This window comes from Zalophus californianus, chromosome 12, assembly GCF_009762305.2.
Source record: "Zalophus californianus isolate mZalCal1 chromosome 12, mZalCal1.pri.v2, whole genome shotgun sequence".
Taxonomy (NCBI): Eukaryota; Metazoa; Chordata; class Mammalia; order Carnivora; family Otariidae; genus Zalophus; species Zalophus californianus.
Window position 1 is genome coordinate 60,250,993 of NC_045606.1, and position 27,906 is coordinate 60,278,898.

At 46.0% G+C, this 27,906-nt stretch overlaps 1 protein-coding gene across 1 annotated transcript in view; it reads right to left on the bottom strand.

Moving 5' to 3' along the window:
* The window catches only part of SCRN1 (secernin 1), a 61,654-nt gene that overhangs the window by 8,016 nt on the left and 25,732 nt on the right, over positions 1-27,906 (bottom strand). Inside the window, exons 3-6 of the mRNA XM_027574677.2 lie at positions 17,001-17,182; positions 13,158-13,360; positions 9,672-9,866; positions 7,292-7,457 (exon numbers count right to left, since the gene is read on the bottom strand). Of these exons, the coding sequence (XP_027430478.2) occupies positions 7,292-7,457; positions 9,672-9,866; positions 13,158-13,360; positions 17,001-17,182 (746 nt within the window). The remainder of the gene's footprint in view (positions 1-7,291; positions 7,458-9,671; positions 9,867-13,157; positions 13,361-17,000; positions 17,183-27,906) is intronic.

The following is a 27,906-nucleotide window of genomic DNA, read 5'->3' on the forward strand; positions in this document are numbered from 1 at the left end:
GGAGTGGGGCTACCCTCCGCAGAGGGATCACAAACTGCCAATGGCCACCTCCTACAGCCTCCTGAACATACATCGGTCCTTTTCCCTTCTACTCAGTGTTGCATGGACGACCCTGAAGGTGAAAGCAATCGATGCAAAGCTTTAAAGGGTCTAAAGCAATTCTGATTACATAATGTTGAATTATCCAATGAGTCACGCGGTTGATTCTGCAGAAGGGCTGGTCTGTGAGGGGGTCACTGGAAAAGGGTAACGGAAGGGGGAGAAGGAAGCAGGAGGGAAATGGCAGGAGGAAGGAGAGTCCCGCACAAAGCCATCCAGAACTAACTGCCTCTGGGTCCTTCTGGTCTCTGACCTCACAGCAGGCAAGCACCCCACCCTTCAGGGCTAACAGCACGCGGGGCTCTTGAAAAGTCCGTGTGCAGCGTACCGTCCACCAGCCGACGTTCATCTGCAGCTTCCCCGGCCAGCGCAGACACCCTTCTGTGGGAGACGGGGTCTGGGCTCCTGCCGCACAGCCCGGAGCCTGTGCAGTGCACATCTCAGTTACAGGGCCTGGGCTGGCCAGAAAGGGCCAGAGCCATGACCTCCACAGGCTAACCCTGAGCGATGGGGCTGGCGGCAGGCTCGACCTCTGGCAGGGCTTTACTTGACCATGCCTCTCAGGACCGTCTGGCACAGCAGCCCCGTGGGCGAGCACTGTGGCTCTGGGGACCCCGGGGGGCATAGTCTGGGAGATCCCAGATCTGCCTGACTCATGACAGTGAGGCCCCACTGGGACTGAGGATGGGCTGGGCTCAGGATGAGGGTGGGCGTCCCCTCTCGACTCTGACCAACCATGGGGACACTTGTGTTGCCCCTCTGTCCCTCCTCTGGACTAAAATGATCTCTAAGGTCCCTTCCAGCTTCTAAACCTGTTATTTAACTTCTCTTTGTATGTCGTGCAGCCCATGAACTTGTGAGTCTGACTTCAAGAAGTTCATGGTAAGCACAGTCGTGGTCTTCCGCATCCAATATCCAGGATAATAGTGTAGTAAAAATCAGGACATTCCATGTAACTTCAAACCCATTCCACACCTGCTGGATGGAGGTTAGTTTAACATCAGTAGGGTGTCTGGCGGCTATCTTAGGACAAGAGGCCCCATATGTGTATCCTTCCTATCTATCAGTTTTCCTTTTTAAGATAAGTAGTAAATATGAGGAGGTTCCCATAATACTCTAAAGCAGCCAAAGCTCTCCACGGATTTTTTTCCCCAAAGTCTGTGAGGAAGCTGGCATCCTCAACTGCTAAAAACATGAGGCACAGATTTGTCAAGTGGTCAAAGGGAGATATTTTGAGATTGAATAAAAATTACTGCTGACGACAAACTGCAATGATACTAATATTTCTTTAAGTCAGAATGTGGGAATTATAACTCAGTCTTGATTATTTGTGCCTACGTATCCAAAAAAAAGCAGAATGTGGATAACTCAGTGGTCCCCAAACCTTCTGATTTCTTGCCAAGCCTTATAGAAAATCACACTAAACTTCCAACTAGGCGAGGAGAGCCTCTGCCAATTTCCCACCCTTAAAGCTCAAAGGGTAGCTTCTTAAATGTCCCTTGATCGAATGTATGTTCATTAATGGCCCAGAAAGTAAATGACGTGACCAAGGTCACATGTCCAGCCAGTGGCAAAGTTGAAACTGCCACCGGGGTCATGAGGCACCACCCCTCCCAGGCCACCTGGACAGGACAGGACCTACTTCGTCATACTCTGGAGCTCTGCCAGGCTGTCTCAGGGATGGCTCTGAGGCAGGACACAGCTGAGGGGGCTCCAGAAAGCCGGTTCTGCTCTGTCCTCGGTTTCGGAGAAGGCACCTACCCTGGAATTCGCTCCAGGCACTCAGGCCCTCCATGGTGCGCTGTGACAGGAACACAAGATAATAGGCCCAGAAGCAGGGGAGCGCTTCCAGTGGCAAAGGGCAGCCCAGCAGCCTGGTTAATGAGGAGGTTTATAGCTGGCTGAGCTGCTCTGAAGGGACAATCCAGCCTCATGAGGGACAATTAAACAAAGGAAGCCATGAGCAACACAAAAGAAACCACGTCACCACAGCCATCAGCTCTCCCTGAGACACATCTCAGGTCTAAGACACAGTCTGATGACAGGAAACACAGCAGAGGCTTCCACCGTCTGGCTCAGAGGTCTGCAGAATGTTAGCCTTGGGTGACGCTTGGAGCCACAGCCAAGAAACACGCTCCCCTAGAGGCATCTTTGCCTTATCTGTCCTTTCTGTCTTCCAAAACCTCGTGAGAGATGCACTGAGCCAGTGTTTAAAAAAAAAAAAAAATCTGTTTTCCTTTCAAAACACAATTACCATGAAAACCCCTACCATTTTGTAGTTTATCGTAATTTTCAAAGTGCTTGCATTCAGTTCTCCGGGTACTCCTATTTATCCATTCATTCACCAGTAAAAATGTGCTGAGTGATGACTGAGTAGCAGACACCTGTTCTAGGTGCTAAGGATATGGCAATGAACAAAGCAGGGCAAAAATTGCCATCCCATTTTACAGATGAGATGAATAAGGCTCACAGCAGCTAAGTGCTTGGTGCACAGGCACGTTCCCAATAAGTGGCAGATGGAGAACTAAATTCAGATGTCCAAAGCTGAGGTCAGTTTTTCCCCACTACTTCTCACCATTATATATCCTTCTGTTGGGTTTTTATACACATTGTGCAGAAAAACAGAACACTTTTTGTGCTTTGGGGTTTGGAATTTTATTATCAGTGGCCAGCCAGCAATTCTGACCTCAAACATGGCTCTGTTCTCACCGAAGGTGCAGAAAGTCCCTTAGCGACTAAGCCAGGCTTATGCGGCGCCCTGGAGTCCCCGGCAGATCTGCTGAGAGGAGTCTGGCACAGGGCGGGGAGAAGCACAGGCTCCTGCTCAGATGAATCTGCTAAACTTTCAACCAAGCTCAGAACCCAGAAGAGCCAGTTTTCTCTCAATTGCAGGTGTCCCTCTGGCTTTTCACTGTGAATCACTTTCATCACACAGTCACAGCCACATCTGGCTGAGAGGAGAACCTACCAGTGCAGAGCCTTTCTATTTAGAGGAAAAGCGAACTAGTACTTTTGGAGCATGGGACAAGCTTGGGGCTGGATCCAGATACTCTAGAAGGGTTTGAAGTCAAAATTGTAGGGTAGGAGAGAGATGGTGCTGGATGGATCTGGGATGAAATCGTGGGGCGGGGGGGGGTTTGCTATTTTGCGTGGGGCCCTCAGCTCTGTGGACGTCTGTGCCCTGCATGGCACAGAGCTGTATTTACATAGGCTGTGGTGTGTCTTCACCAACAAAGAGGTGCCACATTTGAATAAACCAGATGAGACAGTCTCAGTCAATCCAATTTAGCCTCTCAAGCTTAGTACACTGGGAGAAGAGGAGGAAACATGCGCGCGCACACGCACACATACTCCAGGTCCCTTGCATCTCCCCTGCTCTTTGCCACTAGTTAAAAAAGGCCAAACACCGTATTTTCCTAGAACTTCCTCTCTATTTTCTATTTCCTAGGCTTAAGTACACAGCCTAAAACAATGAGAGAAATGGGTTAGGAAATAGCCTTCTAATATTTAAAATGGAAAGTTTTTAAATTTTCTCCCCCTCTTGGTTTATCCATCCCGTACGTTGAGTATTTGTGGGCTTTGTCAGAGCTGGGGGCCTCTGGGTGATGTGCTGGTTGGACAACTGTATCTGAAACAAGTAAGCCCTGACCCATGATGTCTGCCAGTTTCTATGGTGTGACCCACGGCAAGTTCCCAGTGTGATGTCACTGAACACAGGGGTTGGCAGGAGAGGCACATAATCAGCTCTCGCTGGCTCCAGCACCCTGCAAGACTCTGAATGTCACGGTCTCAAAGGGCTAAGGTACCTCCCTACTCTTTCCTCCTCCAATTCTTCAGGTCGCTGAAGCTTTGGCAAGTGCCGGCTTCCACCGAGGAAAAGCCTTACAAAGGTCAGAACCAGAGCGCTAACGCCAGATGGTGTCACGACGTGGGTGACAGAGGCACCGACTGACTCAGCAGAATATTAATATTACGGAATCTGCCTTCTCAGTAAAATTAACGAAAGGTCTTTTGCATCTCCCTGTATCTCTCAATCTCTGACTTCTGCATCTCCATCCAGGTCTCAAACTTGCATAGTACCTGGTGCATACTGGGAGGGAAGGAGAAAGAGAAAAAGAGAATGCGAGAACAAATTATCTCGAGAGAAGGATCTGTAATGATTGCAGTGAGCAAAGGGCAGAGACGTGCTGAAGCAGACGGAACAATAGTCAGATCGCATCCTTTGGTTCCAAACATGAATTGGGAGGGATAAAGAACACAGTCTTGCTCTTGGATCATAATCTTCTGCAAGCCCCCTGCTCTGAAATGATTTCCTGAAATCATCTCTCTAATGTTTTTAGCGTCAGCAAAAGCCAGCTAAAATTTCCCCGATTTACCACCTAAAAGCCCAAGAGTAGGTAATTATGTTTCCTGCTGACAAAATACAAAATGTTAAACATGCCCAATTAGAGAGAAACATGGAAATGTTCAATGTGTGACAGTTCTCATGGTCACAGTAAGAAATGCCGCTCACTTAGCACTGGAAGATAGAAATCAATGTCTTCCGGAAAGCCCTTAATCGTCTTTAAGGTCTTTTCAATTAATTTAACCGTGAATAATTTTCTTTTAAAAATTACTTGAAATTTTCCATATTCAATAGAAGGCTATTTCCCAGCCCAAGTTTAGAACTGTACGAGACCATGTACTTCAGTCTAGGAAATGGCATTCCTTATATTAGTGTCCTGGCCTCACAGAGCCCTGTCTTCTAAGCACAGTTGGAGCAGGTGCCTGAGGCATCAGAAGCAGAAGGGGTGGTACAGGCCTTCTTCGGTTCAACCCGCTCCCTCAAAGGCTCCTGCTCCCTAATGAACATGTCCAAATACGTTGGCAGAGCATTCCCGTCACTTTAAAGTAGGGCCCTAAGTGACCACATGGACCCCTGTGAGCCAGCAGTGTGTTCTCAAGACGCGGCTGAGCCACCAGCGATGGGGGCATGCCGAGTCAGGGTCCATGAGGGGAAGCCCAGACGACAGGGAAGGACAAACCCCAGAGCTGGTGCACCACAAAGGGCGCGAGAGCCGGGCCGTCCATGAGACCGAGCGTCGAGCCCTGGGAGGTAAGATCAAGAGGCGGCGGCTGGGCTCAAACAGGAGCACATCCTGGGAGGCTGGCTGGACCACCGTGGGGCTGAGGCCAGCAGAGGGGCCACGCGACAGTGGCTGCGCTCGTTTACTGGAGGAGCGGGGGGCGGAGGAGGGACGGAAACCTAATCTACGACAGGACACTGCTTCAGGGCTCTCTGCATTTGTGCGTGTTCCCTCTACCAAAATGTCATTCCTGCTTTTTGTACCCGACAAACTCTTCCTCTTCCCAGAACGCCTGGCACTCAAGGGATCCTTCCTCCGTGGAAGCTTGCTCCTTCAACATCTCCTCCAAGCCACCTGTTACCTTGTGCATACTTCATCCCTAGCACCCAACAAGCATGATATTTGGTATAGAGTAGGTGCCTAATAAGTTTTGTTGAATGAATAAATGAAGGAAGGAAGAACTAAGAATAGCTTATACTGAATTTAATAATCAGGTCCTGCTAAAATTGATATTGGCAGTAGTTTAAAGGTAAGGCTGAGAGGCGCCTGGGTGGCTCAGTCAGTTAAGCATCTGACTCTTGATTTCAGCTCAGGTCATGACCTCAAGGTCGTGAGATCATGCCCCGCGTTGGGCTCTCTGCTGGGTGTGGAGCCTGCCTAAGATTCTCTCTCTCCCTCTCCTGCTGCCCCCTCCTCCGCACCCTACTTGCACACATGCTCTCTATCTCTCTCTAAACATAAAAAAGGAAAAAGTAAGGCCAAAAGATCAAGAGAGGTACTGGACTTTCCCCTGAGTCATCTAAGAAACAGTCCCTAGCTAGACACCATCACTGTCTTATATTCCTGAAACAATAAGAGAAGAATAAATATGTTCAGCTGGAAGGAATGAAATTGAACAGCTACAGACTTCCTGGTAGCAGTCAAAGATCTGACACCCAATATTCAAACAGTGATAATGGTTTTCAGCCGATGGAACCCTTAAAAATTACCAGGGAAACTACTGGAATAGAAAGTCTTCTAGAGTTTTCCAGGCTGAGGATCAGTCACAGTTGACAGATTCCTGAGCCCACCTTAAAGATTCTGACACAAGAGGTTTGGGTCAAGGCACCTGTACTTTTCAAAAACTCCCCCAAGTGATTCTGCTAATGAACAGAATTAGAAACCACTGGATGGTTGTGTCTAAGCCACTGACGATGTGACTTGTGGTATATGGGACTGAACACTACCAGGGAGCGGGACTGCTGTTTGCCTGGCAAATCAGAGATAGTCTTAATAAAGAGAAGTTAAACCTACTGTGTATTTACTTGGATTATCTCATTTAATCCTCCCGACAAGCATACAAAGTAGGAGCCAGTGTTATCCTCATTGCACGGTACAGACACTCAAGCTTACGGAGGTTAAGTAACTTACCAGCCACTAAGTGAGACACATGGAATTCAAAATCCTGGCAATTTATTCTAGAGGTTGTGTTCTTAAACACTGAACAATACAAACCCTTTGCTGAAGTATGTGGGCAGAAAGCAACCCCCCGCAACACGGCGTCTTAAGGAAGTGGCCAGTGCACTTGACATTGCTTCCGACTGCATGGCCTCTGGACCATTTTGTCCTCTAATTTATAGGAATTGATTGCTTTGATAAATCTTGGGCATTTCTGCATCTGTCTCACTGTGTGGTTATTTATGCTTGCATCCCTCAAATATAGCACAACACCTGGCCCATGATATCAACTCAATACATATTCGCTGAATTTAAAACAATTTGATTGCATGAATGTCATAAAAATGATGTGACTAAGGGCACCTGGGTGGCTCAGTCAGTTTAAGCGTCTGACTCTTGATCTCAGCACGGGTCTTGATCTCAAGGGGCATGAGTTCGAGCCCCGTGCTGGGCTCCATGCTGGGAATGGAGCCTACTTAAAAAAAAAAAAAAAAAAAAAACTGATGTGACTAAAGCCAAGAGCTTCCCTTAGTCAAAGTTCTTTGTGCTGCATCGGCCACATTGGACCACGACTGAACAATGTGACTCAGCTACAGAAGGGGAGGTACAGTAGCATAGTATATACTTATTGGATGAGCTTTCAAGGGAAGCACATACTTTCTGCCAGCACAGCTGTGTCTCAGACAAACCTGGAAGGATCTGGGGTCCCAGTGAAGTAGTGAATGCATGGCGAGCTTCTGTTCTGAGGCAGAACAGACACTACACTGGCTGTAGTAAGGAAAGACTCGGAGTCTACACAGACTCCACTGGCTTTGTCCCGTAAGATGTCAATCATAGTCTGCACAGTGATGCTTTCTGTAAAGAAAAAAAAAAAGACAGAGAGACAGAAAAAGAGAAGCTATAACAGTGGCAGGTTGTTAACCAAAATCCATTCATTCCTTTTCCATTTTAGTAACAGAACCCTTGAACGGATAGCTGGGAACATTAACTGCCCGGCTACAGACTACATTTCCCAGCTTCCCTTGCGGCTACGTGTGGCCACATGACAAATCTTGACCAATGGGAGATGAAATAATATGTGCAACTTCCTCGTCACCCCCCTAAAAAAGGACAGTTTGCCCTTCACTTTTCCCCCGCTCTTGCTGCTGCCGAGGACATGCCTGCAAGTGGACCACAGATGGAAGTCCTGTCTGTGTTCAAGCAGAATAACCCACCAGCTCTGGACTGTCCATATACATCTAGACTGTAACATGGGAGAAAAATAAGCCTCCATTGTCTTTAAGCCATATTATTTTGGAGTCTCTTTGTTAGAGCACTTAGCAATTCCTCAACAAATGCAGTATGCAATAGAATGATATCCATAGGAAAGTACATGCAATCTATGCACACCACTAAGCAAGCTCTCTCGTACACTCTTGCTGGTTAGAGTTAATACGATATTTGGAGAATGGCCTCTGCAATGGGAGAGATTCACATAGAAAAGTATTTAGAATAGTCAGAGCCATTATGACTATTGGCTCTGACTTCAATTAAATGTGTCAACAATTCCTTGACTACACAGGACCCCAGCTTTACATTTCTTCTCTCTGATTATAATTCATTAAAACACTATTCTTACGGTCTGTGTTCAGAAAGATGGAATCAAAGCATCACATAGGGAAAAGGTGTCTTAAACTTCACTAACACAACTCAAATCCTTTTTGTAAGTTTCTATTTATGATATATCATAACCTAAAAATATTAACTATAAAAGCCTTGATTTCTTCAACAACTTGATGCCTAGTGTTCAAATGTTCTCATTGTCTCATAAATGAGTTTATTGATTTAAATCAGGATCCAATAGGTTAATAATGTCTCAAATCTCCTCTAATCTGGGCCTCTCGTTTTACTCCCTTGCATTTTATTTGTTGGGCCGTTTCTCCTATAGAATTTCCCACAGTCTGAACTTTGCAGATGGCATCCCCTGGTGTTTTATTTAATGTTCCCCCATCCTCTGTATTTCCTGTAAACTAGTAGCTAGAGCCAGAGGCTTCATCAGATTTAGGTTTGATGTTTTGGCGAGACTATGTCACATCTGGTATTATATACTTTTATCAAGCTAGTTTTCTTTTTAACTCTTAGGGTTTTTTTTTTAAGCCCTCATTTTAAAATGGATACTTTCTTACCTTCCTACCCATTGTATCCATTAATTAAGCTCCACAGCAAAAGTCCTTGAAGTGTTCTTCTATATTAAGCGTCAGCAAACTTTTTCTTAAAGAACCAGACAGTAAATATTTCAGGCTTATGGGCCACACCATCCCTGTTGTAACTTACTGTGAAACTGTGCCACTGTAGCATGGAAACAGCCATGACAATCCCTAAATAAGTGGATATGTTCCAATAAAATTCTGGCTGCCAACAAGTCATAGTCTGCCAACCCCTGTTCTGAATGATCACAGGTTTAACTTACAAAACACAAATATCACTGGCAAATATAAAATGTGGCCACGGTGGCTTCTTTGGAAGGGTTTCCACTCAGACACCAAAGTAACAAGCTATCCAGTCACCACATTTACCTCAATTTGGATTCTGATTGAGTCAATAACTGGAAGGAAGACAGAGGGTTTGGGAAGAGAATTCAGGTCAACAGTTCAACTCAATAAATGTTCACAGAGCAAAAGGCTGTAATGGGCACCAGGGGGGGATCCCACGGTGAATAAAGGACAGCGCCCCGCCCTCAAGGCCCAGCAAGCTAATGAGAGAGGTAAACACGGAAGACAATAAGTCAAATATTCAAAGGCTGAGGTAGAAGGAAGGCTGCAACAAGTATCATAAAGACACCGATGTTTAAAGGAGAAATCACGTCAGAAGGAGAAGAACCTCCCATGGATAAAGGAAGCGTCCTACAACAAGAGACACACGTCGTCACCCTGCCGGCTCCTCAGGGGCGTCAGCACAGGTCGGTCTCTATGTACAGGGTCTTTTCTCATCTCCTCCTCTTGGCTCACCGTCCTAAGATCAGACAAGTTCTCTGAAACAGCTAGAGATGGCAGGTATGAGCAGGAGAGTCCCAGGGGTATGCAAACTCACCTTCTTTCTGGTCCATGCTGTCTTTGCCTGCACAGCAGTCTAGATGGTCATCAGCTGAAGAAAAAACTTCAGAAAAATTGAACTCATCCTCTGCCGTCCACCAGCCTTGACTCTGAGCATAACTCCTGAGTTCAGGGTGCTCCGCATCGATCTTAGTGGTGAGTGAAAGCTGATTGCAAATGCACTTCACTCCCTCTGTAGACAGTACAAAGCCCCGTTAGCTGGAAATGTGCTTAGACTTAGTCAAGAAATGGAAATTCACCGGGAGTCCCTTCTCTGCAATTCAACTTTAACTACAGAGAGGAATCGATTCTATTTTTGAAGAGAGAAACACACAATCCTTGGTCCTCCTTTAAGGAGACCTCCCAGAAGGTGTGACCAGTCCTGACTGGGCATTACCACATTTTAAATAAGCAACGGTCACTTGATTTACAATTCGCATTCAAAGGGAAACAGGTGAAGCCCTCATTATGGCTAAATAAGCCCCAAGCATCTATTACTTACAAGAAAAGTGAACGGTTTCTTGAAGAGACACGGCACGACTAACAAGACTTATGAATGTCAGAACTATAGAGGCCTCCTCCCCATTCAGCCTTCCTCCACTTGAAGGAACACTCGACACCACCACCCTCTGCCCAAATACATCATTTTTGGAAAATACAGATATGATACTTCTTCATTCGGCTTTTTTTTTCAAGCCCCAACATTTAGAAAAACACAGTGGCACTGATAATGAATGGTTCTAAACTACTGGAATGCACCTGTCGATCATATGTGTTTGAGTCTATCAGTAGGGTGTGTGTGTGTGTGTGCGTGTGTGTGTGCGTGCGTGTGCGTGTGTGCGCGTGCGTGCGTGTGTGTGCGTGTGCGTGCGTGTGTGTGTGTGTACATGTATAGCCATGTATATGAGTATGGAAACTCTATGGGAATATTTTTCTCATAAAAATGTAAGTGTGACTAAAGAAGTCTAGAATCAGAAACACCTGCACTCAGGAGGGGAAGAATGAAGGGGGGTAAGTCGGAGGGGGAGACGAACCATGAGAGACGATGGACTCTGAGAAACAAACTGAGGGTTCTAGAGGGGAGGGGGGTGGGGGGATGGGTTAGCCTGGTGATGGGTATTAAAGAGGGCACGTTCTGCGTGGAGCACTGGGTGTTATGCACAAACAATGAATCATGGAACACTACATCACAAACTAATGATGTAATGTGTGGTGATTAACATAACAATAAAAAATTTTAAGGAAAGAAACACCTGCACTCAGAGTACACTGGGCTTGATGGAGGAGGGTGAGGCCAGAAGTTCTCCCATCTGCTGACAGGCTCACTCTGGCTCCTCCCAAGCCTCAGCCACAAACACCCTGAGGACAACTTGGCCTTCAAGTTTCCAGATGCTGTCTAGAACACTAAGAAGTTATGAGTTGTAGTTCAAAAAGGCCCTCCATATTCGCTGCTTCCAGGGAGCATGTTGATCTTCTAAATTCTTGGAGAATGAAATAGAGAGCTCAAACCACAAGCTGCAATAAAGCTGTTACTGCCTGAAAACCAGTCCCTAGAGACAAGGCCAGTATTGGACTGAGTTCTTCCAGTATATTCTACTTCACTGACTTATTCTTCCAAAACAAGTATTCCTAGCTGATGGGCATTGGCCCTCTGCCATTCATCTTTTCAGAGGACAACACAAGAATAAAACTACTTTAAAAAATTAAAAATAAAAAGTAGCTTTGGCCTAAATAAGTGATTTTGGCATTCTTCATACTAAGCTATCAAAAAAATATTGTGAACAACTCCACAGACAGTATTTTCCTCTAGGGCTGATTTATAGTAGATGTTTGCTTTCAGGAATGTGAGCATTCAGGGGCCAGATTCACAAACTCCTACGGCTATCACACTGCTGCAGGGAGCGAAGACATGAAATCAATGAGGCCGAGGAATGGCTGGGGTTTTATGTCAATAGTTGGTGAAAGACAACATGCATTTTGAGGAGATGGATTTTTTTAAGCTATATCTTGAAGGGAAACTAAGCTTTTGAAAGGCAGGTATAGATCATAAAGTTTTAAGTTCTACTGAAAAGCAACCTATGATGGCCTTATCAGCACGGACCCCTAGCCCTCTCGATGGAACCATTTGATAGTAAGGCTTCGTCCTAGGAGAACGTTTTTGGGAAAGGAGTTTGAAGCTCTTGCGCAGCAGGAGGCTTGGTGACCCGGCGGCCCACCCGGGCCCCAGCAGTCCTGAGGGCACACGTGGGTGGATGCTGGGCACGCGGCGGTGCAGAAACTCTCCGCGATCGTTGCAAGGGCTTCCTTGTGTGAATGAGGAGAAGCTGCCCTCCTCCAGGCAAGCACTGCAAGCCAGCCTCGTTCGGGACCCAACATACCCGTCGTCCGCCGCAACCCTGATCACCGCACTGACTTAGGCCACAGAAAACAACGGGCTTGATTCTCAACTATTGCAGTAGCTCTTCTGCTTCTAACTCAGGTGTGAATTGGTTCCAATCCCTCCTAAGGCAGAGATGGAAAACAGGTTTCATCCCTAGCATCGATTCTGAGGAAACAGAAGAGACTTCCTTGCAAATTCAGTCGAGAAAAATACGTAGGCCAAGTAGAGGTCCCAAACGGGAGAATGTTATGACGCACCAGCTGTGTCTGCCATGGGCACAGGTGGGGAGAAACGGCAGCGCCCGGTCCATGTGCTTGTCATTCAGTCCTAAGGAATGTCAGTGGGGCTTCACTGGCCAATGCTCCCCTCGAACTCCTTAGTCCTCTAGGAAACCCTCTAGCCCATTCTGGGACCTCAGCTGCTCCCCGATATGAGGGTGCTAAGTGATGAGACAGGACAACCACAGCCCCCTCTAACATGTCCTCCCTCAGAACCGTCTCAGAACAAATGCTGCAGGGAGCATGGAGCAACCACTGAATGGGCACTCCACACTTCCGAGTGCATTCCCTAGTCCTCTGCTTTTCTAGAAACACTGTGTCACAGAGAAATGAGCTTGTCAGCCCAGAGGCGGTCAATGGTCCCCACACGGATCCAAATTCCTCTTTCAGAGGAACATTCCAAGCACAAGATGCCACGGGGCTGGGGGTGACGAAGGGGCAGGACCCTGCCCTAGTGGTTCATTGACCGAATGGAATGGGAAAAATCACCATTCCTTTGGCCAAGTCAGAGTAACCATCTGGGTCATGAAACTGCTGGTAGTCAAAATTGGGTCCTGCCCAGAAAGCAAAAACAAAATAAGAAATGTCAAGGGTGTGTTTCCCAAGTGCTGACATCCCCGCGCCCCAGGTTCCTCCCCAGAAGCAGAGCCCAGAAGACAAGGTCTGGCACAGAGAGGGTGTGTGTCAGCGGCGGGATTCCTACGCGCCCCGGCAGCACCCGCCTCGGCCGCCCCACCCACGCGGGCTCACCTGTGATCTGCTCGGCCGCCCCACCCACGCGGGCTCACCTGTGATCTGCTCGGCAGCCCCACCCACGCGGGCTCACCTGTGATCTGCTCGGCAGCCCAGTACTTCCCCACGGTCTCCAGCACCCAGGCCTCCTCACGATCCACGATCAGATACGCGCTTTGGAAGCTGTGGCAGGAGTCTGCGTCTTCATAGTAATTCCCACCTTGCCCGTGTTCTTGCAACAAGGCGACGATGACATCTAAGGCTTCTTTAGCTGTCGCTCCTCTTTCTAAACCAAGCCTGGAGCAAGAAAACCAGAGGTATACCTCAGTCCCTTCCTACCATGTGGTTTTTGCCACAGCAACCAAAGGCTGGGACGAAGCCGAGGGAGGAAGCACGCCGACACGCATCACACGTTCGGTCCGCGGGCCGAGACACAGATGCACGCCACTTGAACGCAGAATATATCTCTCCCACGTTCGGCTCAAAATCATGGGAGTGTTTTCTGTCTTTGGGCACCTCCCTCCCACACAGACGGAAGAGTCAGGAACCCAGCGGCTTCTCCCTCCTGAAGGGCAGCTCAGCCCTCTCTCTCTGTTCCTTTTCTAACTCTGGCTCCCTTGGCACTGGCCAGCTCAGCTCCAGCCTTATCAAGACCCCCTTTCTGGGGCTTATCCTCCCTCCTGCCTCCGGGCAAAAGGAAATCTTCATACACCAGGTATGTGGGTTGGTAATAAAAGTGTTCCAGAGCCAGCCGCTGTCCTCGGTGCATATAATTTACGCAGAGATCTCACCAGGAATGGGTGCCTGGTTGGGACATCCGTGCTTTTCAACATATCTCTCCTCCGACCTATCAGCCTCCCTCTACTGCTGTGGCTTACAGCTTCACTTATCAAAAAGTACGTCCTTCTTCTGAAGTGACACAGCAATCTCCTCCCAGCCTTCCAATTAGTTGGCCCCCTAAAGAGGGCACAGATACTGCCCTCTGCTCGACTCTGGGCAAGTTGCATACTATATTTGAACTCAAATTTATGTCACCTATAAGTACCTACATCATCAGGTTGCTCTGAGGACAGGTTTATGAGATAATGAACGTGAAAATATAAGCACAACTCTCCAGGACCACGTAGGTGGTGGGTATGCTTGAGAGGCCGCCCCCTCTGGCAGAAAAACAGTGACTCAGAGAGAGAGAGGGAGCCAGCTTCCAATTCTGGTTGTGCCACCCACTGGCAGCATGACCTTTGGTAACCTAACCTTTCTGAAACCTGATTTTTTCATTTGTCAAGTCAAAAAGGCAGTACGTCCCTCTGGGGCTGATTCGAAAGAGGATGGCACATAATATGTGCTTAGTACATGTCCATGTATCCATCTCTTCCTCCACATTGTAATTCTGGGGGCAGGAGCACAAGAACTTCGGAGCAGAGGCAGTGGTGCCTGCTAAGATGGTCATGTCAGCCAGTTCTCGGTGAATTTACAACAGACCAATCGTTACTAAAATTCACCCGCTTGATTCTTTTTGAAGAAACTTTCCCCGTGCTGCCAGGGAGAGGAAAAGATTATGCTACAGACGTATTCTTGTAACAGGCTTATTTTCATAGTCAGATCATTATATATGAATTCATTGGGCATTTCTCAATTTTAGTTTATTTAGGAAGACTTGGTGACAAACCACTGATTTGGAAAGCTGAACCCTAAGACCTTAGGAGAGTGATAAAAAATAAACTCACTAGAAGATCGGATTAAGTAGACTTTTCTGTTGGTCAGTGTCATCTTCTCCAAAGAGGAATAGCAGAAGCAAGCACTCATCTGATCTTGAAGATCCAGAGCAAATAAGTGTGCTATGAGCACCTCTGTAGGTCTGCCCAAGCTGTGCCCCCAGGAGGGCCCGTTCCTCCCTCCACAGGTCCCTGGGAGCCTCTGGTCACATTGCCCCATGCATGCATTCCAAGCAGAAGCCTGTCCCCAGGGCTTCTGTAGGGCTCCAATCTGGCCATGCAAACATGTGCTAGGAGCATGTGATACCTAGCCAGGGGCACCCCGCCTTTGGAAGCTGTGACTTCTTTTGTGCGGTGTCTAGCTCCCTGTCCCGCTGTTCCGCCTGCTGCGTTCCACACTGAGACGCCCAGTACATGCACTTGCCCTCCCACGCTGACTTCTGTGCCCTCCGTGCACACCATCTGCAGCGGGACCTCGACACTCATCCACAGACACGACTCTGATCTCACTCTCCTACGCCCTGTGCTGGGACCACGGGAAACGATACTCCTTTGTCCACCCTGCCCCTCCCACCTCGCCTCGGTGCCATGGGGCAAGGACAGGACAGCCTGCTCCACAGACTGTGAACAGCAGTGGGGTTATATGCTGTCCGGCCCCGATGGGGGAAAGAGGTGCTAGGGCCACAGCAGTCTAGGGCCACAAGTCACCCGATGTCAAGGACGTCTGTTCCAAAAGCCTTTCACGGTGGTTCTGGCCTCTCAGATGGGGCAGATTAATGCGATTTAAAACCAGAACAGCATCTTTCTGGCCCTCGTGCCTACTTCCACACTGGCTGCTTCACCTCATTATGGGCATGACCAGGGCAGGCAAAGGGATGAAATTTACTGGGCCAAGGTTAGAGTCTCACTCTGACATCTACCTTCGGTACAATTCAGATCCTTCAAAAGTGTGTGCTTGGTCCAGGTTTTTCTGCGTCTTGGAGTTAGCTGCTCCCAAATTCAAATTCTTGTTTCATGGTAAATCCTTGGAAGAATCCCTATTTGCGGCCCATGACTCTCACACAGGTATGTCAAGCTCACTGGGCCCTTTCCCGAAAGGTTAACAGACCTGTCCATCGGTTGGTGGAAGCTACAGACCACAGAGGTCTCAGCATAAATGTGCACTTCCTCCCTACACAGCCTACAAAGGGTCAAAACCTCTACTCCTTTGCATAGAATGTTGGCTTTGGGAGGTTCTTTAGAGGTCATCCAATCTAAGGCCTCCCTTCAAACAAATGTAGAGACTGTGGGCCAGAGATGTGTTATATCTTGATGTATTCACACTGAAAACCAAGGCCCCTGGCTCCCAGCCCAATATTTTTTCAACTCAGTCATGATTCTATTGCATTTCACGATCCCAGAAAAAAGAAAGTCGTTTCAGAATGTCATTTCACTCCAGCCCACCCTCTCCTTTGGTCATTCAGTCCAAACCCAGTCATTGATCAGCCAGCACAGGCCAGGCACACAACTCTTGATGCTTGTGACGCAACAGAAAACAAGCAAAGATCCCCAACCCACCAAGCCTACACATCCGCTCCCACTGTAATGCGGAGCAGGGAAAGGGAAACAGACGACGGAAACGAAGGGGGGACAGGAGGGACATATGTCTCTTCTTTTTTCCTTTATATCTTATGTATTTTATATGACTCCTTTCTTCTTTCCTGTATTTTAGATGTATTTCAAACCATAAACTTCACCCACTTAAAACAGACAGTTCAGTGATTTTTAGTATATTCGCAAAGTTGCGCAGCTATCACTGCAATAGAAATTTGGGACATTTTCAACATCCCACAAAGAAGCCCCATATCCATTAGGAATCACTCCCCATTTTCCCATCCCCAACCCCAGGCAACCACTAATCGACTTTCTACTACTATGAACTCGCCTCTTCTGGACATTTCATGTAAATGCAATCATACACTATGTGACCTTTTGCATCTGGCTTCTTTCACTTAGTATGTTTTCAAAAATTCAAGCATGTAGCACTTGGTTCATTTTTATTGCTTTAATAATATTCCATTGTAATCTACTCTCTCTTTTTTTCTCTATCACCTTGAACTTCATATCAAAAGGCACACGTCTTCTTTGGGAGGCTTATGTTACAAAATATGAGGTTTGGAGAAACATAAATCCTGTCCCCATTCCCCGCCTGTTGTGAGCAGTTGTTCCAAAGAACCACCTCGTACCTGACCAGATCCATCCCCAGTAAGGCTTCCGTCTCCGCGGCTGGTTCTCTGGCATTCATGGCTTCATTGGCTATGCACACTCCGTGCTCGTTGGCTCCCATTTCTGCCCCCCAAAGCCAGGCAGGCCTGCTTATCACAATGGCATGGGTCCTGGGGACTTGGTCGATTGAAATGTAAGTGCACTGAAAAACGAAGACAGGAAAGAAAAGACCATCACCTGCCAGGATCCACTTAGTTTCCACCCTGGTACTTACACTGAACCACCCCAGGAGTTACAAACAGAGCCAAAAAAAAAAAAAAAAAATGAAAGGCCTCAGGAACACCAGACTTAAAAAGCACCCCAAGTCTCAATGCAGCTCAGAGGTGTCTACTGGTGAGGGGCAGTTTTGTCGATCAGGTGTCAGATCTGCCTCAAGCCCAGTTTATCCACAGTGCTCACAGGTCCAGCAGTCATCTTCTCAAACCAGGTATTCAGCCAACCTCTGCCCCAAATATTCTGTCTGGTCAATTCAGTAGGCACAGAGGGCACCGGCGTTCCAAACATACATAGCTATTTATTCTCAGAGGCAAAAAAAATCCTTCTGGATCAGTGGTTTTCAAACTTCTTTAAAGTTATAGAGCCCTACTATAGAAGAAACTTTACCTGGAGGCCTAACATAGAAAGTGGATTAAAGGGAAAATGTGTTGCCTGAAGAACGGGGGTTCTTATGCCCCTGGTAATGATCCCAAGAGCTCCCTGGAACCCAGTTTGACAACCTCCACAATTGCTCTAGTGGTAGAAAAGGGAACATGATGATAATATTTAACATTTAACGAATGCATTAAATGCTCTCTTATACACTGTGCTTCCCTGTCTGTCTCATTTGACTCACACACTAAGCCTGTGCGGTGGACACACAAGGAGACTGTCCTGAAAGGGCATGTCTCTAACTGTTGTCAGGCCTGCAAGACATACCCCTTGGTGTTGTATACAACCTTCTCCAGGCCGCTGTGTCTTTACCTGGAAAACAAGTGAGCTACTCTAGATCAAACGGTTTTTCGCCTCAGAAGCCTGCCTTCACACGACTTCTTACATGGAAGTGTGAAGACAATAAAAGTGGTCAAAGTGTGTTGAGGCAAATGGAAGATGGGGCATGGGACGAGCTCAGAGCCTGGCCTGCTGGTTCATCCCTCTGCCTCCCCACATTGGGCCCATGGGAGAGCTCCCTTGGAGAAACTGGAAAACCACTAAGCTAGGTTATCCGTAAGGAGCCTCCTGACTCTGGCACTCTATCAGTCTCCGTGTGGTGGATGCAGCATGGAATTCAGGACTCTAAATTACACAGAGCTCTTTGGCTCTCGGGGGAGAATTTTATCAGCAGCAGCAACCGTTTACATTTTAAATTGGGCACTGAAAAGCCTTGGCTCAACTGGGGCCTTGGATCCTTTTCTGATTCAAGACCCAGTTATATCGACTGAATGCAGCCCAGAAAGTTATTCTGCATTGATTTTCCATAATCTCTAAACCTCAGGTAAGAGCTGAAACGAGTGTGGCATGCACACTCATTGATCAGGTGACACACGTATCCTCATAATCCCTGTGGGGTGTCGCTCTGCATTGGGATAATGTTATTTCACTTGATAAATATTGGTAAACTTACAGCTAATTAAATCCAGAGGCTGTCAAGAGACTCTTGAGTTTTTCATGGCAAACTGATAATAAAATACACTCTTGAAATGTTTTCCCCTATTCAGTTCCCAGAAGTTGTTTACTTTGAAAAATGATTCTGTTAGAGCAAAAACCTAGCCAAAGCAGCAAACTATGGTCCTCTGTGCTCTTCTAATTTGTAATTGAAATTTATATCTTATAATTGTGTTTTTTCATGTAAAAAGCAGTTCAGGCATTTGACCAACATTTTCCAAAACCCCTGTGCACACTGAGCTCCAGTGACAAATTCTGTCTTGAAAATAATGAGGAAATATGGACGGAATTTAAGATTTTTTTTTAAAGATTTTATTTATTTGTTTGAGAGAGCTCACGCACAAGCAGGGGGAGGGGCAATCGGAGAGGGAGAAGCAGGCTCTCCGCTGAGTGGGGAGCTTGACAAGGGGCTCGATCCCAGGACCCTGAGATCATGCCTGAGCCAAAGTTAGACGCTTAACCGACGGAGCCACCCAGGCGCCCCTTAAGATTCTTAAGTATAGATTTATCATAAAGGATTTTTTTTAAGGGAAGGAAAAAAGTAAAAATAAGAATGGGTTTATCTGGGGTGCCTGGGTGGCTCCGCCGGTTCAGCGTCCGACTCTTGCTTTCGGTTCAGTTTGTGATCTCAGGGTCCTGAGACTGAGCCCCACGTTGGGCACCATGCTCAGCAGGGAGTCTGCTTGAGGTTCTTTCCCCCTCCCTCTCCCTCCCCTTCTGGTCCTTCCCCTGCCCCTCAGGCACACTCTCTCTCTCTCTCTCTCTCTCTCAAACAAATAAATAAAATCTTTAAAAAAAATAGAATGCGTTTCCGTATTTGTCTTCAAATTCGTTTTTACACATTCATTTCCATTTCACCATTTACAGAGCACTAACCACACACAAGGCATTTTGTGCTAAGTGCTACTGGCAGATAAGTCAGTAAGGATGCCCAATTCCTATCCTTTCAGTTGGGAAAGAAGGAGAAGGTACACATGCAAATTACCATGGCCACCAGGCCGACCTCAGTAGCTGTCACCGAGGCTATATCGTCTATGGCACCCAACATATACTGCATCTTCCCCTTCCTCCCACCTTGTACATCTGATCAACCTGATCCTGCTTTCTTTTTCACATTCCATTCCATTTATCCCTCTCCAAAATACTGTATAATTGACTCATGTACTGCATAAGCTGTTCATTATGTCATCTCCCCCAGCTACAAGGTAAGCTCCATAAGGGCAGGGAGACATCTCCGTGGTTTAGTTCACTGATATATCCGAAATCTGGTACATACTAGGCATCAGTAGATCTTTTTTTGAAAGAATGAATGAAGGAATAAGTGAGTAGCAAAGATCAGAGGGACATAATACAGGTTCAAAGAAAGAGGGAAATTATCCAAGTGGGCAGAGGCTTTATCAAGTGGTGACATCTGAGTTGATCTTGAAAAATGGGCTAGACATCAAGGTATTCCAGAAAGAGGTAAGAGCCAGAGAAGAGAGAGAGATGGGGATGTCAAAGGTGTGTTCATGGTCCAGGGACACCCTTCTCTGTGACGCTCAGGGTAGCTACTGTGATGGCACTGAGTAATAGGACTGCAAGAGCTCAGTAAGTACTGACTGATAAAAATGTTGAAAACTGAATCCAAAAGACCATATGGTCTTCGTAGGAGTTCAAAATATTTGCAGCCAACTTGACACTTTTTGGCCAAACTCAGAATGAGGAGGAAGAAAGGAGATGCCCAACTAGCCAGATGGGCCAAATCAGCCCCTCCTAAGCACTTGGCTGAAAGCCAAAGCACCAGATCCCCTCATATGCTACAGAGTGGGTGGGTAGGGAGATGGGGAAATGGGGGGGGTGCGCCCAAGCCTCAGTGAGCCTATTACACACACCCCTTAGGGCATCTCTGTCATGGACTGCAGCAGCCTGGGCCTAACAAGGACCCTTCTGTGGCTGCAATTCACACACATGCTATTGTGTTTGAAATGTGACTGATCACACCCAGGTCAAAGCAGATGGTCACGCTTGTCTCATATAGATTGGTTATTTAAGATCCTAGTCTGGGAGCAAACCTCATAAATAGGAAACGTTTACACAAGAGGTAATTAGCTAAAGTTTGTAAAGTCAGCCATCTAGAATGTGACCTCTGCAGGCAGTCATTTCTTTTTAAAATAAAATTCACCGACCTTCACAACTGCCACATCATTAATGAAGCAGATAGTAAGTGCGATTTGAGGCAGCAGGGAAGGTCTCACCAGGAAAAAAAAAAAAAAAAAAAAATCCAAACAGCACCTGAAATCTTTCAGCATGACAAAAACAATTTAGTATCAAGTCAAAATTCATAGTCAGATTTCTATAGAAAACAAAAAGAAGAACACGTTTACCACTCAAAAGATCAATCTTTGCAGGGATGGTTCTGGCCTTGACTTTGGTGATGAAGCTGTTTAGGAGGTCTGCAGAGAAAGACAAGCAAACCTTCTTGCTGCCCTACAGCCTCTCCCAACCTGCCTTTAAGAAAATAAATCTGTCAGCTAGCACAACTTCCGGGTCCAAGGCCACATAACAACATAAGAATGTCCAGAGTGGGGCACATGGTTGAGGCATGCTTCTAAGTGTCGGCACTGCCTAATGCTAATCGTCAAGGTTTTAAAGGTACCGCCTGCACTGAGCCTGTCACTCTCTCAGGTGGCTCCAGGGGACCCGTGCCAGGTTGGAAGATAGAAAAGATGAGCCTTGACAAAGCCCTAGAGACAGAGACAAAAGACAATTCTTCTGCAGAGCAAGCCCTTTCTTATTTTGTGTGACTGTGTCAAAAATGAAAAAGCAAAATCAGCTTCATGCTGTCGCCTACCCTTTGCACATTCCAGCACACTCTCTTTCTGGACATCACCCAGTGAAAGGGGAATAGAGACACTCACACAATAGATGTTTCAATTAAAGAAATGCAACCATTGTGCTTCCTACTGTACTCAGATGGTGAACACAACCCTGGCACCACCAGTGAAAACCACTCTGAAATGAGTTGATGAGTCAGCCAGACTTCCTAGGGTGGGGAAAAAAAAAAAAAAAAAGAGCAGGGAAAATGGGACGCTTTGGAGGAATATTTTTAGTTTTAGAAAATTTGCTCCTAAGGCAGTATTGCTAATTATCACTGAGGTTTTGGGGGGTTTGTTTTTGTCTTTTTTATCCCAATGTCTTGCCTGCTACTTGACTGGTTTTTGAAAATGTGCCCTTAAGGTTCATATGATTCCAAATAAAGACCAAAAAAAAAAAAAAAAAAATGTCAGCCACATTTTAGAAGAGCTGCTTTTTTATTTCCCTGAAGCCACAAGATCTTTGAGAATGGGAGGTGCAAAGGCCTGGGGTCGGAAACAGGGTTGGAAAAGGGGACACCGGAAGGAAGGCCCCTGCTAAGCCATGCTCCCATGAGGTGAGGGAGACATGTCTGGCTCCACACAAGGCTGGAGGCTCCTGCCACTCCTGGGGCCAAAGAGAGCCGACAGGAAGACTGGGACACAGTCTGCCCACAGCCATGGAGCTTTGCTTAGCTCTCTTTTATTCCAGAATAACCTGTGCTCTCCTACTGTATAGGAGAATCTTCAGAATTAATATTCAGACACTCTCCCCTGCAAAACACATGTACATCCCAAAAAACCACAAATATAGCTGCCATCTGGACAACGTTACTAACAATGTTACCAACTCTCATTAATGGGTAATTTTCTATTCTTCTTAGAAGTATTTTTATCCAGGAAGAAAAAGGAAGTGATCTACCAAAAGACTGCCCCAAACTCTGAAAGTTATATAATCTCACTGGGGATACTGAACTCATACAGAACTTCATGTGGAGGAAAACATAAATAAATTAAAACTCACTTTCCAAAAAAAAAAAAAAAAGGAAACAATGAAGACTTTAAACTTTAAAGGAAGGGGTAAAATGGAGATGGGCTTTATTATATAATAATAAGAGACTCTTTAAAAAAGCATTACGTGTCAAATCTGAGTTGGCTATCAAGAATTCTGTCTCGGGGCGCCTGGGTGGCTCAGTCGTTAAGCGTCTGCTTCGGCTCAGGTCATGGTCCCAGGGTCCTGGGATCGAGCCCCGCATCGGGCTCCCTGCTCAGCGGGAAGCCTGCTTCTCCCTCTCCCACTCCCCCTGCTTGTGTTCCCTCTCTCGCTGTGTTTCTCTCTGTCAAATAAATAAATAAATAAATAAAATCTTAAAAAAAAGAAAGAATTCTGTCTCAACTGAGGGTTGCTGGAGGGGTGGAGAGTGGGGGGATGGGCTAAGTGGGTGATGGGCATTAAGGAGGGCATGTGTTCGGATGAGCACTGAGTGTTGTATGGAAGTGATGACTCACTAAATTCTACTCCGGAAACCAATATTATACTATATCTTAACTAACTTGAATTTAAATTAAAAGAAAAAAAGAATTCTGTCTCCACAAATTGGGATATAATTATTCTCTGGGGGCACCAAGTATAAATGATGTCAACTTTACCTGAAATTCATTGTTTTCTGGAACAGTATTCTAATGTTGGATCCCTTGTTTCTTAAATAGACGATTCAACCATATAAGAATAGAAACACATACCCATCTACAGGCATACGCACACACACACACACACACACACACATACGCACACGCACACGCACACCCTGCACTCACAGAACGTCATAATCCAGGAAATTATTCATCTGCTTCCTTGACACTCCTATCTATAGGAAGGAGCAGGGCTTGAGGAGAAGTTGAGATGAGTTCCGTGATGCACAGTGGTACAGCATCCTCAGAGAGGACAGAGGGCCCTTCACAAATGGATACGTGTTTATCTATCCTACCCCACATCCAAAAGTGACGTTGTTAAAAAAAAAAACCTCAGAATCCATGAGAGAAAAACTAAAGAACATAAAATAAAATGCTCCAATCTTCTAACTGTGCAGCTAAACAAAAATATGCAGTGTAATTTTAGAAACTGAGGAACTCTGTTAAAGGACCCTATTTCTTATTCTTCCAGCCTCAAGCAAAGAGAACTTGCCATAGAATAGAGGATCGATGGACAGACTGAGGGAAGGAGGAAGGGCAGGTGAGTGGACGACTTGAAAGGGAAGACTGCCTGGAAGGAAGGGCCAGCTGGAAGGGGAGGCGGGTCGGTGGATGACTGATCAGGATGCCTTTTAGCACAGAGTTATTCCCAGAAAAAGAATTCCTGGAACCTCAAAGCTTAAGTACGAGGCTTCTAGGGAAACTGCAGAATATGTAAGTTTAAAATGTCGTGAAATGGCTGAGAAATAGATGGGGTTTTATGGGAACTTCTCAGTCTTCATGGTTTAGAAAAATAATTTCCATATGCTAATGAGAGCTTTTCTGAAAGTTACGTGATACTTGTTGTGGATCATAAGCCCAGCTGTGGAAAAGAATCCATCATTCTGTTCTTGGGAAAGTTACAGGTGTAACTGTGAGGAAACTAAAGGGGTAAGAGTGAATTTGAAAAGCAGATTTAGAACCATCTGCTAAAGACAGGAGTTTGGGAACTGAGACCCGGAGTCATAGAATCTCTCAACACTACTCAATTCTTTAAAAAAAAAGAAAAAGAACTCTTTTCACAATGTTCTCCTTAGAGTTTACAAAGTACTTTCAAATGTCAGTTCCCATGTGCTTCACAAAAAAACTCTGTAAGGCAGACACAGTGGGTTTTATGATCACCATCTGGCAAATGAGTAAACTGAGTCTCAAAGAGGCTCAAAGACCCAAGGTGCAGGAAATGGGGACAGCAAGACTGGAAGCCAGGACCTCTGCATCTGGGGCCAGATTCATTCCACTGGTTTCAGGCAACTGTAAATTTCCATTGATTTATAATGGCAGAACATGCATAAAGTACTACATGTTCCTAGAAGGAGGGCAGTTTGAGGGCACCTGGGTGGTTTAGTCACTTAAGCATCCGACTCTTGTTTTTGGCTCAGGTCACGATCTCACAGGTCATGAGATAGAGCCCCAAGTCAGGCTCCACATTCAGCAGGGAGTCTGCTTGAAGATTCTCTCCCTCTGCCTCTCCCCTTATGCTCCCGTTCTCTCTCTCTAAAATAAATGAATAGATCTTAAAAAAAGGGGGGGGCAGGGGGAGGACAGACTAGAGGGAGGTGAGGATATTGGTATTTAGGCCTTGAAGGATGCCTAAGAGTCCACCAAGTAGATGAGAAGAGGGGAGAGGAGGGTCCTTCTTAGCAAAGGACAGAATGAACAAAAGCACAGAGAAATGCAAGTGTGTTATTTATTCAAGAAATGATGAGCAGCTCAGTGTAGCTGGAACCTATGGTACAAGCTGAGAGAGGAAAATTAAGAATGAGGTTAGAAAAGTAAGCGGGAAATTGTACAACCCTACGGAGGGCAATTAGTACAAAAACTTTACCCCATGACCCAGCGATCCTGCATCTGGAAGTGTATCTAGCGACTATACTTGCACGGGTGCAGGATGACTCATGTTCAAGGTTCTTCAGGGCTGACTTTCTGGACTAGCAAACAGTCCCAGTGTCTACCAACAGAGGACTGACTGAAAAATTATGGGATAGCTCTACAATGGACTACTGTGCATCTGTAAAAAATAATAATAAGGACAATCTCTGTGTACAGATGTAGAAAATATCTTTAGAAAATATTGTTAAACAAAAAAAACATTGTAGACCTTTTTCGTGAGTTTGAAATTTTCTATTTAAAAAATCAAGTTTCAGAATAGTATATATGATGTGTTACTTTCATGAAAAAAGTGAGAAAATAAGGCTAAGTATTCATATTTGTTTGCATTTGCATAAAACACTAGAAGGATGTGCAAAAAATTAATAAGAAGGGTTATATGGGATGGGAACCAGAGTGAACAGCAATAAGGGGGAGTAAGACTGTTCACAGTAAATCTTTTCAATATCACTTAATCTTTGAACCAAATGAATACATCACCTATTCACAATGTAAAATTACATTTAAAAGCATCTTTACTTTTTAAAAGTATTCCAAATGAGTTAATAACTATGTCCATACAAAGACCTGCACGTAGGAGGGAAGCAGGGCTAAGAAACAAAACAAAACAACAAACCAAAAAGAAAGCCAGAAGAAAAAAAAAACCTGCACACAAATGTTTACAGCAACTTGGTTCATAATTGCCAAATCTTGGAAGCAACCAAGATGTCCTTTAATAGGTGAACGGAAAACTAAACTGTGGTTCATCCAGACAGTGGGATATTTTTCAGCACTAAAAAGAAATGCACTACCAACCCGGAAAAGATATGGATGAACTCTGAAAACATAACTACTAAGTGAAAGAATCCAGTCTGAAAAGGCTACCCGCTATAGGATTCCAACTCCATGATGTTCTGGAAAAGGCAAACACCATAGAGACAGTGAAAAGATGAGGGGTTCCCAGGGGTTAGGAAGAGATAAATGAATAGGAAGAGCACAGAGGATTTTTAGGGCAGAGAAACTATTGCGTACGATGCTATAAGGGTGGATACATGTCATTATATACATCTGTCAAAATCCATTAAAATATACAACACAGAAAGCTGACCCTAATGTAAATGATGGATTTTAGTTAATAATAATGTATCAAGGTTGGCTCATGGATTGTAACAAATGTACCACATTAATGCCACATGTTAATAAAAGGTAAAGCTGGGAGGCCTCAGGATGAAGGGTTAATATGGGAACTCCCTGTACTTTCTGCTCATTTTTCTGTAAACATAAAACTGCGTTAAAAAAAAAGGCCTGTCAAACATTTTTGTAAAGATTTTATTTATTTATTTATTTGACAGAGAGAGACACAGCGAGAGAGGGAACACAAGCAGGGGCAGAGGGAGACGGAGAAGCAGGCGTCCCCCGGAGCAGGGAGCCCGATGCGGGGCTCGATCCCAGGATCCCGGGATCATGACCTGAGCCGAAGGCAGATGCTTAACAACTGAGCCACCCAGGCGCCCCAGAAGCCTATCAATTTTTAAAAAAGAGAAAGGAAAAAGGAGCCCGGTGCCAGTCAGGACGGGTTCTGAATGGCACACAAATCAGCCCGGACTCTCCTCCTGTAAACACAACCATTTTTAAACAAGGCAGTGACAGAGCTGTGCTCTGAAAATTCTGGTGACCCCGCAGGCTGAAGGTTCTACGAAAAAGAGAGCCAGCGACCAATAAGCAGATGATAGCGGAAGGGAGACGGGGGTGGTTCTGAACGAGCAGGGGCCCTGGGAGGAGACAGGAAGCAACAGGACTTGGTGGCAGCCGTCCTCATGCATCCAGGGATGTGTGGGAAAATGAGGGTCAAAGTTTTCCTCTGGTTTCTAGATTAAACTATGTGGCAGACAATGGTGCTGACAGAGGCAGGAGAACAAACGAGATGGGGAAAATGAATCTGGTCTTTGACCTGTGACGCTATTTTATTACCTGCAGAATACGGATGTGGAAATGTACAGAGGCAGCTCCAAACACAGGTATAGGCAACTCAGAAAGGAGGTCAGGTTGCCTTGGAAACGAATTCCAGTAGGTATCAAACTGCACTTATTTATGCCAGGAGACGTCATTGAACCTCCCCAGTGTAGGGGAGTGATAATATAACATGGGTTAACAAGTGAAAGAAACCTAGTCTATTTTCTACCCTGACTACCTGTGAAAGTAAAATACTGAGTTATTTAGCCTATCCCTCCCAAAAGAAAACACGTTTTTCTAAAATATCTATTTCAGACATATTTATAAATGGCTTTTGTATGATGCTGTGGTCACTATGGCTACTAACAAGTGACCCCAAAATTTAGTGGTGTAAAACAACCATGTATTATGCTCATGAATTCGGCGGCTCAGGAGTTTGGACAGGGCGCCACAGAGATGGCATGTCTCCACTCCACAGTGTCTGAGGCCTGGAATTGTCTGAAGGGCCATTCACTCACACATCCGGCAGTTGGCTATGGGTTGACACTGGTTGTTGGCTGAGGGACTTCGGTGCCTGTCCATGTGGGCCCCTCCCTATGTTCTTCATATGTGGGCTGGTTTGGGTTCCTTCCAGCATAGTGCCTGGATGCTTAGGGTCAGATCCCGAGAGTGAGAGACTCCGTGCTGAATTCCTTTAGGACCCAGCCCTGGAGGTCACATCGCATCATTTCCACCAGGCTACACGGGTCAGAGCAAACACAAGCCCTCACCAAGATTCATGGGAGGGGGTGGGGGCATAACCCTCACCTCTCCACGGAGGAGTGTTCATCACACTGTAAGAAGT